The sequence below is a fragment of the Sinohyriopsis cumingii genome, chromosome 2 (genome assembly GCF_028554795.1).
Source record: "Sinohyriopsis cumingii isolate HCF-2022 chromosome 2, ASM2855479v2, whole genome shotgun sequence".
NCBI lineage: Eukaryota > Metazoa > Mollusca > Bivalvia > Unionida > Unionidae > Sinohyriopsis > Sinohyriopsis cumingii.
This window is the reverse complement of record NC_142962.1, coordinates 3980681-3998418: the sequence shown is the minus strand read 5'-3', so window position 1 is coordinate 3998418 and position 17738 is coordinate 3980681. Positions and strand designations below refer to the sequence as shown.

General features: G+C 38.2%; 1 protein-coding gene across 1 annotated transcript in view; it reads right to left on the bottom strand.

Annotated features, from left to right (window-relative positions):
• The window catches only part of LOC149804257 (uncharacterized), a 51098-nt gene extending 42977 nt beyond the window's left edge, over nucleotides 1–8121 (bottom strand). The window contains exon 1 of the mRNA XM_089938150.1: nucleotides 7942–8121. Coding sequence (XP_089794276.1) covers nucleotides 7942–8106 — 165 coding nt within the window. The 5' untranslated portion in view covers nucleotides 8107–8121. The remainder of the gene's footprint in view (nucleotides 1–7941) is intronic.
• Between the last annotated feature and the right edge of the window lie 9617 nt (nucleotides 8122–17738).

Here is a 17738-nt window from a genome sequence, read left to right as displayed (position 1 = left end):
ATGGATAAATGAATACCAAATGCACAGCAAAATAACTGAATGCTCAACTATTTCATTGAGCTATATGTATCCAGGACCCACCAGGTGCTCATTCCTGTGATTCTGACTTGATAAGTATACTGCTCTTTGACATGTATATAAACAAGGTTTATTTAGAATTGGTTAACTTTTATTAATTTTTTTATACTTGTGTCATTAGGCAAAAAAATATATATGCGTTTCCAGTCAGCTCACCTTACCTGTTTATCATTGCTAACTCTAGCGGTTTTTCCCCATGGTAAAAAAAAAATTCACAAAAAGTCACACTAAATACATATGTTTTAAAAATAAAAATAAATAAAAGAAAATTTTAAAAAATCTACCTGCCTACCATCAATTTTGAGAGATAGTATGCCAAGAAACTCAAATATTTCATTAAGTTAAAAATAATATGAACATTAATTATAATTCTATGTGATTTTTTTCAAGCAGCAGTTATTTAAAAATTGTATCTGTTGCATGGCCTGTATGAAGACCAGAAGATTTCTGTCCCTTGGTGATAACCAACAAAGGAAAAAACTCCATTCTTACCAGCTAATTAAACAATGCAAGATATTTTTGTCAACAACAACAATATTCCTTTTTGTTGTTGTTTTTATCTAAGTGTATGCATTTATCCTGATTAACTAAGGGTGCTTTGGAATAATCTTCTGGGGTGTTTTGGTGAAGTCTTAGAGCTTTTTGACAGACCAGCTAATTAACAAAATAGTTTTACCTTTTTTATCACAGACATTCATTCATATCAGTAACATCAAAAAGGGAAAATTTCCAAGAAGACTCACACATCTTCTGCCATTCAACTGATTTTTAATTACCATATTGCCATGTAGGTAGTAATACTATCAGTTAGTAATGACTACCATACTGCAATGTAGGTAGTAATACTATCAGTTAGTAATGATCACCATATTGCAATGTAGGTAGTAATACTATCAGTTAGTAATGATCACCATATTGCAATGTAGGTAGTAATACTATCAGTTAGTAATGACTACCATATTGCAATGTAGGTAGTAATACTATCAGTTAGTAATGATCACCATATTGCAATGTAGGTAGTAGTACTATCAGTTAGTAATGACTACCATATTGCAATGTAGGTAGTAATACTATCAGTTAGTAATGACTACCATATTGCAATGTAGGTAGTAATACTATCAGTTCGTAATGATTACCATATTGCAATGTACGTAGTAATACTATCAGTTAGTAATGGTTACCATATTGCAATGTAGGTAGTAATGCAATGTAGGTAGTAATACTATCAGTTAGTAATGATTACTATATTGCAATGTAGGTAGTAATACTATCAGTTAGTAATGACTACCATATTGCAATGTAGGTAGTAATACTATCAGTAATGATCACCATATTGCAATATGGTAGTCATTACTAACTGATAGTATTACTACCTACATTGCAATATGATAGTCATTACTAACTGATAGTTTTACTACTACCTACATTGCATTATGGTGATCATTACTAACTGATAGTATTACTACCTACATTGCAATATGGTAGTCATTACTAACTGATAGTATTACTACCTACATTGCAATATGGTGATCATTACTAACTGATAGTAGTACTACTACCTACATTGCAATATGGTGATCATTACTAACTGATAGTATTACTACCTACATTGCAATATGGTGATCATTACTAACTGATAGTATTACTACCTACATTGCATTACTACCTACATTGCAATATGGTAGTCATTACTAACTGATAGTATTACTACCTACATTGCAATATGGTAATCATTACTAACTGATAGTATTACTACCTACATTGCAATATGGTGATCATTACCAACTGATAGTATTACTACCTACATTGCAATATGGTGATCATTACTAACTGATAGTTTTACTACTACCTAACGTACTACTATCAGTTCGTAATGACTACCATATTGCAATGTAGGTAGTAATACTATCAGTTAGTAATGACTACCATATTGCAATGTAGGTAGTAATGCAATGTAGGTAGTAATACTATCAGTTAGTAATGGTTACCATATTGCAATGTAGGTAGTAATGCAATGTAGGTAGTAATACTATCAGTTAGTAATGATCACCATATTGCAATGTAGGTAGTAATACTATCAGTTAGTAATGACTACCATATTGCAATGTAGGTAGTAATACTATCAGTTAGTAATGACTACCATATTGCAATGTAGGTAGTAATACTATCAGTTAGCAATGATCACCATATTGCAATGTAGGTAGTAATACTATCAGTTAGTAATGATTACCATATTGCAATGTAGGTAGTAATACTATCAGTTAGTAATGATTACCATATTGCAATGTAGGTAGCAATACTATCTGTTAGTAATGACTACCATATTGCAATGTAGGTAGTAATACTATCAGTAATGACTACCATATTGCAATGTAGGTAGTAATACTATCAGTTAGTAATGACTACCATATTGCAAGGTAGGTAGTAATACTATCAGTTAGTAATGATCACCATATTGCAATGTAGGTAGTAATACTATCAGTTAGTAATGATCACCATATTGCAATGTAGGTAGTAATACTATCAGTTAGTAATGATCACCATATTGCAATGTAGGTAGTAGTACTACTATCAGTTAGTAATGATCACCATATTGCAATGTAGGTAGTAATACTATCAGTTAGTAATGACTACCATATTGCAATGTAGGTAGTAGTAAAACTATCAGTTAGTAATGATCACCATATTGCAATGTAGGTAGTAATACTATCAGTTGGTAATGATCACCATATTGCAATGTAGGTAGTAATACTATCAGTTAGTAATGATTACCATATTGCAATGTAGGTAGTAATACTATCAGTTAGTAATGACTACCATATTGCAATGTAGGTAGTAATGCAATGTAGGTAGTAATACTATCAGTTAGTAATGATCACCATATTGCAATGTAGGTAGTAATACTATCAGTTAGTAATGATCACCATATTGCAATGTAGGTAGTAGTACTACTATCAGTTAGTAATGATCACCATATTGCAATGTAGGTAGTAATACTATCAGTTAGTAATGACTACCATATTGCAATGTAGGTAGTAATACTATCAGTTAGTAATGATCACCATAATGCAATGTAGGTAGTAGTAAAACTATCAGTTAGTAATGACTATCATATTGCAATGTAGGTAGTAATACTATCAGTTAGTAATGACTACCATATTGCAATGTAGGTAGTAATGCAATGTAGGTAGTAATGCTATCAGTTAGTAATGATCACCATATTGCAATGTAGGTAGTAATACTATCAGTTAGTAATGATCACCATATTGCAATGTAGGTAGTAGGACTACTATCAGTTAGTAATGATCACCATATTGCAATGTAGGTAGTAATACTATCAGTTAGTAATGACTACCATATTGCAATGTAGGTAGTAATACTATCAGTTAGTAATGATCACCATAATGCAATGTAGGTAGTAGTAAAACTATCAGTTTGTAATGATTACCATATTGCAATGTAGGTAGTAATACTATCAGTTAGTAATGACTACCATATTGCAATGTAGGTAGTAATACTATCAGTTAGTAATGATCACCATATTGCAATGTAGGTAGTAATACTATCAGTTAGTAATGACTACCATATTGCAATGTAGGTAGTAATACTATCAGTTAGTAATGATCACCATATTGCAATGTAGGTAGTAATACTATCAGTTAGTAATGACTACCATATTGCAATGTAGGTAGTAATGCAATGTAGGTAGTAATACTATCAGTTAGTAATGATTACCATATTGCAATGTAGGTAGTAATGCAATGTAGGTAGTAATACTATCAGTTAGTAATGATTACCATATTGCAATGTAGGTAGTAATACTATCAGTTAGTAATGACTACCATATTGCAATGTAGGTAGTAATACTATCAGTTAGTAATGACTACCATATTGCAATGTAGGTAGTAATACTATCAGTTAGTAATGATCACCATATTGCAATGTAGGTAGTAATACTTTCAGTTAGTAATGATCACCATATTGCAATGTAGGTAGTAATACTATCAGTTAGTAATGATCACCATATTGCAATGTAGGTAGTAATACTATCAGTTAGTAATGATCACCATATTGCAATGTAGGTAGTAGTACTACTATCAGTTAGTAATGATCACCATATTGCAATGTAGGTAGTAATACTATCAGTTAGTAATGGTTACCATATTGCAATGTAGGTAGTAATGCAATGTAGGTAGTAATACTATCAGTTAGTAATGATCACCATATTGCAATGTAGGTAGTAATACTATCAGTCAGTAATGACTACCATATTGCAATGTAGGTAGTAATACTATCAGTTAGTTGTTGTTGTTGTTGTTGTAGGGTTTAATGCCATTTTTCAGCACGCGATAGGCTATACATGGCGGCCAGTATTAATGGTGGAGGAAGAAACCGGGAAATCCCGGGAAAGAACCACCGACCCTCGAGAAGCTACTGGCAAGCTTTCTCACATATCCACATTGGCCGAATCCGACTATCAGTTAGTAATGACTACCATATTGCAGTGTAGGTAGTAATACTATCAGTTAGTAATGATTACAAGGTATGGTAGGTTTCTATGTTATCATGGGTACTATTTTATCTTGATATTCAGATTTTTCTGCATCTGTATAGTGCAACCTATCATATACTAATATACATTACATAACCGTAAGTTACTATTTCTGCATAGCCAGTTCATTTCGGTATACAGCTGGGATTGCTAACGAGTACATTATTTTAAACATACACCCATTATTATCACTGATTCCAATAATTACCATCCCCATATTCTCAAACAGAATCTTTATCTTCTTAAAATCGCTAACACTGTAACAAATCGATGAATCCAAATGATCTTATGCAAGAATTAGATAGTTAATTAACATATTTGTCACAAAACCAAGAGATCGTATCTATGGTAGCAAATAGGAGTCAAAATGTGAAGGATGAATGTTTGTTGGATTCTGGTGGCTTTTGCAACTGACAGTTGTTGACTTTAAAACTTTCCTGTGCACGATTTATTATTTTTCATTGGAACACAGGGAGCTGTTTAGACAGTTTGAGGTCGACATGCAATTTTGTGGTCATGTTGGTGGTTCATTCACAGCAACAATCCCGCCCACCCGACCCCACCCCACCCATCACAGGTGACTACAGATGCATTTCTTTAATTCTCTCTGATAAGTTTCTGTTGGACACCACAGGTGGCAGAATGAGTGCCATGGAAGTAGAAATCCATTTTTCAAGCTGATTTACACTTTGTGCAACATAAACAATGGTGTCAGGCATTTCTGTGCATTCAAGGTTTCCGCCACCAATACTGAAGCAAAATGCATACTAAATTCAACCAAATGACAAAAATAAAATACTGCAATGCTTACCATTTGAAAAGAGGCAATTGTCGCCAGAATATTCTTTTCAAAATAATATCAACTTTTGGACACACGGGATAACACCCCTGTGTTTTCATGACTTGCAATTTGTCAGCGTATTCTGTTCATGACCTTGATAATATGTAATATTTATCCATCGGGTTATGGAAATGAAATGCATTACTCTAGACTGTTTTTGTCAGCATTTCAGTAGATTAATTAGGCCAAGTTTATAGCTGGTTATAGGGGCCCCGAGGGGTCGAGTGGTCTAAAGTGCTCACCGTTCCGGATCACTGTCATCTCACCTCCATTTGCATGGGTTTGAGTTAAAGGCTCGGCTAGCGTCGGTATGTGGGAAAGCCTGCCAGTAGCTTCTCGTGGGTCGGTACTAGTTCTTCCCTGGGTTTTCCAGGGTTCTTCCTCCACCAGTTATACTGGCCGCCATGTATAGCCTATCTTGTGCTGAAAAATGGCGTTAAACCCTAGAACAACAACAACAACAATAGCTGGTTATGCAAAATTCAACGTAACATTGCCAATAAATGTCAAGAGATATTAAGCAAACTAAACAGATCTTATATTTAAAAAAATGTAAAGTTCAACATTTTTTAAAAATAATAACCTATTATGTTGAAGAGAAACAATAATTAATAGGACATAATAAGTTTACAAGGTCTCATTTATGGGATAAAAATACCAAAGAATTTAGAAACAGACTATATTCTGGGCAATTTCTTGAGAATCCTATTCAAACGGCAAATGGACATTTTTGATAGCAGATGATTTTGTATGTGTGGGACAACTGCTTGCAAATTTGACTTGGATTAAATGCAGTTTCATTTTATGATATATATTTCCATCTTTTATATAATGTATTTATTTGTATGATTCTAAAAGATATATAGTAAATAGGATTTTCTGTGTTAAAATTTCAAAAATGTCATGGAGTGGGTCTTCATGTTGACTTTTAGAAATCACATTTTCATATGCATTTAGGGTAGAAATGTGGGATATTTTTGTGCACTTTATGAATATCACTTTCCTGAATTAAAGGACGATCGTTCTTTCTTGATACAAATTGGATTTTCAACCAGAAGTACTTGTGATCCACTGTTTACAGGAATGTTGTATTGTTGCACAGAATTACACGATGCGCAGAATAGGCCAACATGGTGGTACATAAAGTTCCCATCATTAGGCCAAGTATATGCAATCATTTTTGGGCTATTACCTAGTCCTACATGTAAGACTTTGACATTGATATTTATGTTGTGTACACCAGGGTCTTACTGCCTAACTAATGGCGCTATGTAGCATGTTTTGATGTCGACTAACATCATAACGAAAGTAGAATTTCCAGGAATATCTCATACAACTAGCAACTAAAATAACAAAGCTTTTCTTACAAATTCTGTCATGATGTTTTAGTCAGACTTTACTTACTCTGATATCTTTTCTCTAATAAATTCAAATTCTCATAAAAGAAATGGACCTATTTTCATGTTTCTTTTTCCTGGAAAGCGATGAAAGCCAGGAATGCCGAAACTGGGTTATGTTGAAATATTATTCTTTAATGAAATGAATAAAAATATATTATGCCTACTGGAACTGTAAGCAACATTTCGTTTCGTTCAAGAAACATACCCCTACATGAACCTACTTGGGCATACTTTGACTACCGACGCATTTCAACAAATTCAAATGTATGTCAGTGGAATACGAAAATGCGTCCATTTGCTAGTGTCATATTTTGATTCCACCAGGATAAAAATAGCACAGTAAATATAGTAATTACACATCAATTTGTGGAAGAGTGTTGATATCAGCTGTCAAGTGTGTGAGATATTCCTGAAACTTTGATTACTCATTTCCGGTGTCAACCGACATCGGAACACACTATACAAGCCGTTCTTTGGGTAGTAAGACATAGTACTAAAACAAAAATAACGTGTTATGCCTTACATTGTAGGACTAGGGTATTACCACATCACAGTAACTCCCCTTGCATAACCTAGAATCTACATGGTGTCTGCTGATCGATCGTTTTCCGCAGTCATTTGATTAAAACTGGAAATTAAATGCATTTTAATACTGAGCAAAGAACAAAAAAAAAAAACTTATATACTATCCTGAAAGTCAGTGTTTTTTATTTACTTATTCACCGATCGCAAAATTTAAGACCCACGATATCATAGCATTCCGGTATATATTATATGCTTTTCAACCAAGAAGTATATCTCCATTTTTTTTTTCTGACATCTCCGCTACCATTAAAAGTCAGGGTAAAAAAAAAAGAGAAGAGTGCTTGTCTGTATATGCTAAGCTCATTGTAAAAAAAACCAAAGATGTCAAAATGAGTGTGAATATTAACCTACACTAGGCCTAACAAACTCAAGCCTTAATCCAAACATCGTCCTAACATTTGGGAGATTTAGTTAGTTTCATGTATTTGTTGAAAGATTTCAGGATACAGTATAAGAATCAAATTATTTGCAGAGCTGACACTCACCATACTAGCTATTCTGTTTACATCCAATACATGTTGACTGTGGCACTGGGCTTTCCTGTGTAAATATACACTGTTACCGGTGTCATCTCTGAATTCTTTATAATATAAAAGATCTTGAGGATATTTGGTACACACCTTATAAATATCAATCCAAATCCAACTCATACCAAAGATCTAAACAAGGGAATGATTATTAAGTAGGCGATCCAAAAGCATTTATCATGGTGAATCATTGAGTATTATGCAACGAGAACAACTAAGTGCAATTCATAACATGTGTGTGTGTGTGTGTGTGTGTGTGTGTGTGTGTGTGATATTTGTATTTTTAACGAGCTTTAACAATTTTTCAGTAATATCGCTACGATGTCTGCAGTGTGACAGTTTATAGTGATGTCTAGCACTGGGGCATCATGCCGCTGACATATAGCATGATGTCCCACCCAGTCACATTATCGTGACACCAGGTCGACCAGTCCTAACACTGAGCGCCAAGCGAGGCAGCTGTTAGTACCATTTTTGTAAGTCTTTGGTATGACTAGGCCGGGGATCGAACCCACGACCTTCCACATCCGAGGCGGACGCTTTAGCCACGAGACCACCGGTGCGGTCGATCTTCCTATCTTCGCGAGTCAAGGTTCCGATATGTTAATCCTATCTACAGCTTGGCGGATCGATCAGATATGTGTTTACTTCGGGTTTGTTAATTTCATTGGATGTGTGCGGGGGCAAGCCAACACATCCAATCAAAATCAAGTTGTTCAAATTTGAACACTGTTCATACCTGATTGAGTTATGGGGAGAACACAGTTGGAATGGACTCATAAATAAGCAATTTTCTACTGCCGATCCGTGTTTGTACAAATGCATCTTTTCACTCAAATACTCCCGTAATGGCTTCTCTCTGGTAAGCAGTCATACTTTCGATGTTAAACTTACAAAGTATCTTTCTGAAGTCAAATGCCTCCACAATGTTCGGCCGATGGAGAACGCACAGCTGTTAGACACTCCTGGTCAACCGGCATTACATACTATGGAAGGCAACTCATGAAATCCAATAAATGTTGCTAGGACAAAAAGCACTGAAATATCTGATAGATCCGCCAAGGTGTATACTAGGTTGAACATATCGGATCCTTGGCTAGCGAACATGCTACCTGACTGACCACAGGCTCATAGTCTCCAAACTCAGTATGTGAATTCAGCCCTGAAGATAACACAAGGCAACAAAATGCCCCAAAACCTGAATGTTGCCAAATTAAAAGGGAAAATTAAAACAGGCATTTGTTGAAGAGCTGTGCAGCCAACTGGATCCATTCGATACAAACTCAGAGAATGTCGACGAAACTGGGCATCGTTCAAAGACTCTGCGTATTCAACTGCATCAAAATGCCTCGGTTCCACCAAATGTAAGCATCAAGATCGGTTTCAGGAGACAGCCTTCAACAACATCATGAGGATTGTTACATGCAAACTCGGAATTGCAAGACTCATTGCTGAGTAATAAAGCAAATGAGATTCAGATAGGAATACTGTGAAGAACTTCCATGATTCTCTTAAGACAGTCTACTGGCCAGAGTCATCAGGAACATCTGCAACAGAATTCTGGCAGTGCCACGCTATTCACTAACAATGAAAAGATGCTTTAAAGATGTGCAGAACACGTCGACAATATTCTCTATTAACCTTCATCTAAAAGCGAGGTGGCAATTGATCGACTGCCCCAAGTGAAAATTAACATATCACTTGTCAATCCCTCTGAGCTGACTGAAACTATGAAAGAAATCCAGCTGATGTAAAATGGCAAATCACACGGAGCAGATTCTTTAGCAGCAGATGCATACAAATAAAAAGTCCCGAAGGTTCGCACATGACACAGAAAGTTGCCGAACTCTTCCGATCAATGTAGAATCAGAGAACTATACCCCAGGAGTACAAGGATGCTTCCATCGTCCATTTATACCAATGGAAAGACATCAAACAATCCCGTGATAACCGTCAGGACATCATTTTGCTGCCAATAGCTGGCACAGAATTCTGTTGAATCGTCTTACGCATGAGATTGATAAAAGATTCCTGCCAGAGAGTCGGAGTAGCTTCGGAAAAGGACGTGAGACCACATAAATGGTGTTTGCAGCTGGTCAACTCCAGAAGAAAAGAAAAAAACAGGAATGAAACTCCAACCTGCACACGACATTCATTGACCTGACAAAAGCCTTTGGCACAGTCAGACGTGACGACTTTTTGAAGATCATGGCAATATTTGGTTGCCCCGAGAAATGTATATCAATGTTCTTGGCAATTCCATGAACGCATTCTTGATTGTGTTATGGAGGGTTGTATGTAATCTTAAACATTCCTAGTCACAAATTGAGACAGGAAGGCTGTGTTTTGACTCCCAACACTCTTCAAGACGATGTTATCTAGCATTCTTACTGACACCTTCCATGACTATGATAATGGTGTCTATATCAGATACCGGACTGACGGCAAGCTGCTCAATCTGAGAAGACTAAAGACGAAGACTAAGTCACTGTTCCTGAACTCCTATTTGCTGAGGACTGTTTCCTGAACAACAAACCTGAGTCTGACATGCGAGAAAATATGAATCGATTTTCTTCAGGTTGTGACAATTTCGTTCTCACAATCAGTATCAAAAACACAGAGGCTGTGCGCCAACCTGCACCAAAAAAGCCTGCTATCACAGTAAATGGCAAAACCCTCGTGGCGGTGGACAAGCTCACCTATCTAGGCAGCACACGATCACGTGCAGATCACATCAATGATAAAACCAATGTTAGAATTGCTAATGCATGTGTGGTCTTCGGCAGACTAGGAGTAAATGCGTGAGAGTGCAGAGGTATCAGTCTACAAACAAAACTTAAATCCCTCAAAGCCACTGTGTTCCCGATCCTGCTGTATGGTTACGAACCTGGATGATGTACAGACACCATGCCAAGATGCTGAACCATTTTCACATAGGCTAGCTAAAGGAATCTGACGAGGATAGGGTCACAGACGCTGAGCTTCTCATACGACCAGGCATTCCAAGCATCCACACTCTGCTGATGAAATTACTGTTTAGATGGGCAGGCCATGTCGTCAGAATGTCAGAAGAGCGACTACCAAAGAAGATCTATAACGAACTGAAGGAGGGAAATCTATATCAGGGTAGTCGGAAGAACGTTGACCCCGAGTCTTGGGAAGATCTAACACAGGATCGCCCCACCTGGCAGAATCTAGATCATCCTGGAACTACAGGTTTTGAACGGATGAGAATTGCAGAGACAGTGCAGAAGCGCGATCAGCGGAAATCTCAGAAGTGCAGCACGTTCTCTATTGATCAAGCAAACTCAAGCGGCATCTCCTGTAAAGTGTGCCACATGCAGTTCAGAGCATAAATTCACCTGATCGGCCACTCACGTGTTCATCGAAACCAAACCAGTCAATGGCGTGATGGTCTTTACGAACTCGAAGAACGTATGACAACAACTATCTTACTGATACTCCAAAACGGACGCAGGCTGATTCGAACCTGATCTTTTTGGACCAATTTGCAGGCTGATTCGAACCTGATCTTTTTGGACCAATTTGCAGCCTGATTCGGGTCAAAAGTCAGGCTAGTTCGCTCTATGTGAAATATTATTACGTTTCGTCTTAAGCTGAAATGTGACATTTACAATTTGTTAAATTGTAATATTTCCTTTGTATTTCTTAAATACGTAGAGCAGCTTATTGCTTTGTTTAAGGAAACAAAACCCCGATTTTAAAATGTGATAAATGCATTCTCCTTTATACGTCTTAAATGAAATAACGTAAGCCTATTTATCTTCCATTAACAATTCAACAGTGAAATATATTTAAAGCAAACAATTTACCTTCGCACAGAATTGAGAACGTTTACGTATTTATTATACAATTAGTAACAATGAGAAAAACGGGACCCATGCTGTACAATATTTTTCGTATATGGTTTAAATATGTTAATGCTTCTTTGTTAGATTTATATAGAATTTATATTTTGCACTTTATCGTAATATATCTAAATAACATGGAAAACTTTAACTGTCACTCTGCCCAATTTTAGATTTAGTTGAATGGGATATCATCAGTAAATATCATACATCTATAATCTGCCAATCGTGTGGACCACGTTTTAGTTACAATTAAAGTGTATGATAACGTAACGAAAATGGTGTTGAACATTTTTGAGAATGATGGCGAAAGTGTGTCTTTCCCATGTTTAAAGGCATCCCTGTTTGATCAATATAGAAGTCCCATCATATTATCACCGTCTGTTGAAAACGTTTCCTTGATCAGTACGCCCTAACTTAATTAAATTGCAAACAGTAATAGTGAGATCATTTGACTATCAATTTTCAATATCGCTATTATGGAAGCACGTTTGTTGTCATTTTCCAATTTACTGAGTTTAATTCCATTTTCGAACACACACATAATACTGACTTTAATTAACTTTGTTCGTTGCGTGCTTGAAATTGTTATTATATTAACCATGCGTTAATGTAATCAAATCTCTGTTCAATGATCAGCAGATTTAGTAATTGCTTTAAAAGAAATATTTAATTTCATTAATGTTTGACAATTTTCGAAGGTTAGGATGAAAATAAAATAGGGGCAGAAATAACCTGACTTTAAATACACGATAAAATCACAAACTAGAGTCTTTAGTGATAAAAGTGTTATTCTGGTTTGTTTGAGATTAACAAAGTCCCAATTTTTGGTAGTTTTCACCGCAAGGGCTTAAGCTTAAGGAATTACGTGCCGGAAAGCGATCAAAGAAAACAAACAAGATTAGTAGTGAATGGGGGCACCCTACGGACAATGGGAATTAGCATTAAAAACACCCTTGGGGCACTCTACGGACAATGGAAATTTAACATGGAGAAAAATCGTGGGGCACTGTACGGACAAGGGGATTTAACATGGGAATAAATCGTGGGTCACTCTACGGACAAGGGGAATTTAACATGGGAATACATCGTGGGTCACTCTACGGACAAGGGGAATTTAACATGGGGAATAGAGTTTGGGCTTGTTTAGGGACAAGGGGAATTTAACATGGGATTTTTTTTTAAATTTAAAAATTTTAAAAAAGGGGTAGGCAATTCAAAGGCTATCTCTTTTCGAGAAATATGGCTGGCCCTGAAAAGGGCCTTTGGGTTTTATGTTAATGTATTCATTAACATAAATGGCACCGCATTGGTCTTCTTCTTGTCCTTAGGCTGCGTCTTACTGTTGGTCCGTACATCAGCACTCTTTTCAGGCATCCTTGTCTTTCGACGTAGATCCTACGTATCCACAGGCTGGTGTTTGTCCTGTGGACAACGGTCCACTTCGATCGGACATACATGAGCAAGTCTGTCCGAAACATCATGGAAGACACAAGGGTGGATGACTCAACTGTAGTCCACATCTTGAAGCGACGAGAACAGGTGAATCAATGCATTGAACGGCGCTTATTTATAGGCGGAGGAAGGATTGAAACGGATTGAGTTCATTTACCAATCCGAACACGCGTTACAGAATTCAGTCAGCTCGCATCCAATCCGAAGAGAGCAGTCTGTGACGTCACGTAGTCAATATAGATTCGCTAGCGCTTGTGTGCAGTCAATCTATGCGACAGTGATTCAACATGACGGAAACTCAGAAAACGATCCAGTGGGGTGCACCAGCAGGGGAGACTGCCCAAGGGAACCCGGACTTACTTTCAGAAGAGGTGAATTGGGATTTTGTGGATTTTCTCTCCTCGCAAGAATTTGTTCCGGAACCTTCGTTACTTTCTTCATTACCGCAAGTGGAGAATTTTAGACAGAGACAGAAAGAAGAATTGGAGAAATTTATACAACGACAAAAGGAAGCGGAACAGGCTTTTCTCCTACAGCAACAGCAACAAGAAGAAGAAGAGGTAAGAAAAAAACAACAGCAACAACAGCAAGAAGAAGTAGCAGCAAAGAAACAAGAGGGTGAAAATCAAACGGTCACGGTACTGTTGGACATTTTAGCGGAGTTAAGAAGTCTGAAACAAATGTATCAGACTTCTTTATCACGACCGAAGAGAATACGACCTTCCCGAGCCAAACATGTCAACCCTGTGACTAAGCCTACCGTACCACCCTTAGTGATTTCAACCCAATCATTATCATCATCAACATTACGCAGTCCAGAAGTAGGCCTTGGCCGTGGCAAAGGCTTAAGGCAGTTAAAATTGATTGCTTAAACTCACCCCTACACCATGAAGAAAAAAGGCCCTTTTCAGGGCCACCCACATTTCTCGAAAAGAAATACAATTTCAATTTGCCAATAACTCAAAAAAAAAAAACTCACCCATGTTACCCTTTTAGTACGTGTCTGTGTATGAGTGCGTGAGTGTAGCTTCTTATTTTAAAATCACAACTCAAAGACACTTACCTTATATCATTCATTTATTCTTTTCTCCATTTTTTACAATCCAATTCACAATTTATAACACAACACTTTAATAAAGAAAAGTTCATTAATTTCTTCTTTTCTCCTTGTTTAGTCTCTCTGTTTTTTAAATTTCTTCACCGTCACAATCTTTTCCTCTTCTTCCTCCTCACTTTCTTCCCTTCTTCTTTTTTTCTCCTGTTTCTTTTTCTTCACCTGTCTTCTTTCTTCCTCAGAAGAATCCCTCTCTTCCTCTGAAGAATCCCTCTCTTCTTCTGAAGAATTCCTCTTTTCTTCTGACTCCTCTTGTTTCTTTTTTGGGCAATCTGGAGACCAATGTCCTTTTTCTTTACAATAATAACAGGTATCTTGACTTTTGTCTTTTTTATCCCCTGTTTTTTTTCTTTTTTGACGGTCTGGACACTCTGAAGACCAATGTCCTTTCTTCTGACAGATATAGCAAGTATCTTGACTTTTATCTCTAAAGGAAGGAGAGTAGTCCGTAGGCTGGTCTGAAGAGAATTTTCTAATGACCCCTCGCAAAGCTCTGACGAAACGTTCCATCTGGTCAGTCTCTTCCATCGTTGTGCTCGGCTTGAGAGTGAAATGAATAGTGAAAGGACAAGACACACACCCTTTTATATACGCTGGTCTGCTATGACTATAAAGTAGTTTATGGTGTTTGAACTTGAGTCATTTGACTTTTTGCTTTCAAGATGAAACGATCCCATTCATTCGAGAAGAAAGAAGAAGAAAGTAAGAGGCAGAAACGTGATCTATCGCCTCGTACCAGGGCTGAAATCTTGGCACAAATTCATGCCAGTGATTTTGAAGAGGACATGAGTGAACCAGAATCCGAACCCTCTAAACCAAGTTCATCACCCTTAGTTAACCCTGAAAATTACTATTCCATTCGAGAGACGGAAAAGCGCTCCTCTAGAAAATTTAGAACCACGGCTTACAAATACACGGTGAAGTTTAAAGATTTCAAGGCTGAAGTGCCGTTAGAGAAAGCAGAAGTGTTCATCACTGAGGTGTGGGATTCTTTGCTCACTGCACTCAAGCGACAATGTCAACCCAAAGAAGACGATCGCTTGAGACTTTCCATACAACACGACGGTTTGAAATCCCCTGTTTGGATCGAGTTTAGCACCCCTGCAGAATTAACTGCTTCCAAAGTCATGGACAAGATTCAACACGTACAACAATCTAATGATCAGTTTGACATCACCGATGGTAAAGCCACACTGGACATGACCCACGTCTCTCCTCCTCAAGGGACAGGACGCAAAAAGATGTTATTGGTGGACGATCTTCGCAACACCAAAACAAGTCTCGTCCGAATTAAGAACCCTCATGACCAGATGTGTTTAGCCCGTGCCATCGTGGTGGGACGAACCTATGCCAACAAGAACGACACGGTAGAATGGAAAAGAACCTGGGACACTATTCAACGTTCCTATCGAGCCAAACAACGAAACGAAGCAGAACTCCTGTTACAACAAGCCGGACTGTCCAAAGACACACCCTGTGGCATTCCTGAGATGCAAAAATTGCAAGATGCCCTAGCTCCACGCTACACCTTGAAAGTGCACCCTCAAGAAGTGCGCGGACCTCTGTTGTTTCGAGGCCAAGACTTTAAGGACGGAAAATACATTCATGTCTATTATCACGATGAACATTTCGATACCATTACCAGTATCACCGGATTCCTGAAATACAGTTATTACTGTGAGAAATGTGACCATGGTTATAACAATCGAGAGCAACACAAGCATTGTGGATCGAAATGCACAGGATGTTTGGCCTCTTCACCCTGTCTGAGCGAAGAACCAGTGCCTTGTTCCACTTGTCTGCGCACGTTTGTCAGCCCTACCTGTTACCAACAACATCTGAAAACGCAAGGTTCACAGAAGAAATGCGCTTGTCAACTCCTGAGATTGTGCCCTACGTGTGGACAAGGCATACGTACCAATAGTGTCAAGGCACACGTATGTTCAGGAAAGAAAAAATGTCACATTTGTCACCACATCGTGGACTTGGAACACCAATGTTACGTGCAGAAATACCAACCCCCACCAGAGAAAGAGGACGGTCACAAGAAGAAAGGCAATTTCATCTTTTTCGATTTCGAATGCATGCAAGAGACTGGCATTCACATTCCTAATTTCTGCGTGGCTCATCGAGCGTGCGAGAAGTGCATTCAAGAACCTATCTTCAGTCATTGCCCTCACTGCAGCAAGATTCCTGGAGGACGTGAAAAAATCTTTCGGGGACCGAACACGCTAGCCGATTTCGCTCGATGGGTCTTAGACCCCATCGACAAGACGTGGAGCCAAGAGGACATCGAACGTTACGGAGATTGTCATCGTCATGCCACGGTGATGGCTCACAATTTCTCCGGATACGATGGACAGTTTCTTTTGAGGTACTATACGGAACAAGGCACCGAGCGTCCTAAAGTGACTTTGAACGGAGCCAAAATCATTTTCATGCAAGTGGGACAAGTGCAGTTTAAAGATTCGATGAGTTACTTGGCCATGCCTTTGAGTCGAATGCCTAAAACGTTTGGAATGACAGAAATGGCTAAAGGGTACTTTCCACACTTTTTCAATACGGAAGCCAATCAACACGCCGTTCTACCCCATTTGCCTGAGGCTCACTATTACGACCCCGACAACATGCATACCGAACAACGAGAAGCTTTCTACGCTTGGTACCAGGCTCACGCCTCGGACCCTTTCGACTTTCAGGAAGAAATGCTAAAGTATTGTCGTTCCGACGTGGACATTTTACGGCGTTCCTGTGGAAAATTTCGAGAACTGTTTATGGAACACGGAGGGGTGGATCCTTTGAAAGAAGCTTGCACCACTGCCAAAGCGTGTTCCCTAGTGTATCGACAACGATTCATGCCTGAAAACACCGTGGCTGTCATCAGCCCTCAAACGACCCACTTTGTCAAACGTCAATACTCGGTCAAAGCCCTACGTTGGTTACATTACTTGTGCGACAAGGAAGACAAGTGGATTCAGCATGCCCGCAACGGAGGGGGCGAAAAGACCATCGGAACGTATTCGGTCGATGGCTGGGACTTAGAAAACCCCAAGATCGTGTACGAGTTTAACGGTTGCTTATTTCACGGATGTCCTGTTTGTTACCCTGACCGTGGCACTAAAAATCAGTTTTTGCAACGAACCATGGAAGACTTGTACCAGGACACTTGTCAGCGACGCCTAAAGTTAGAACAGCAAGGATACCAAGTGGTGGAAATGTGGGAACACGAGTACGATCACCGTATGAAAACCGATCCCGAGTTTAAACGCCTCGTGGAAAGTTACCAGTTCATGGACCCGCTGAACCCGAGGGATAGT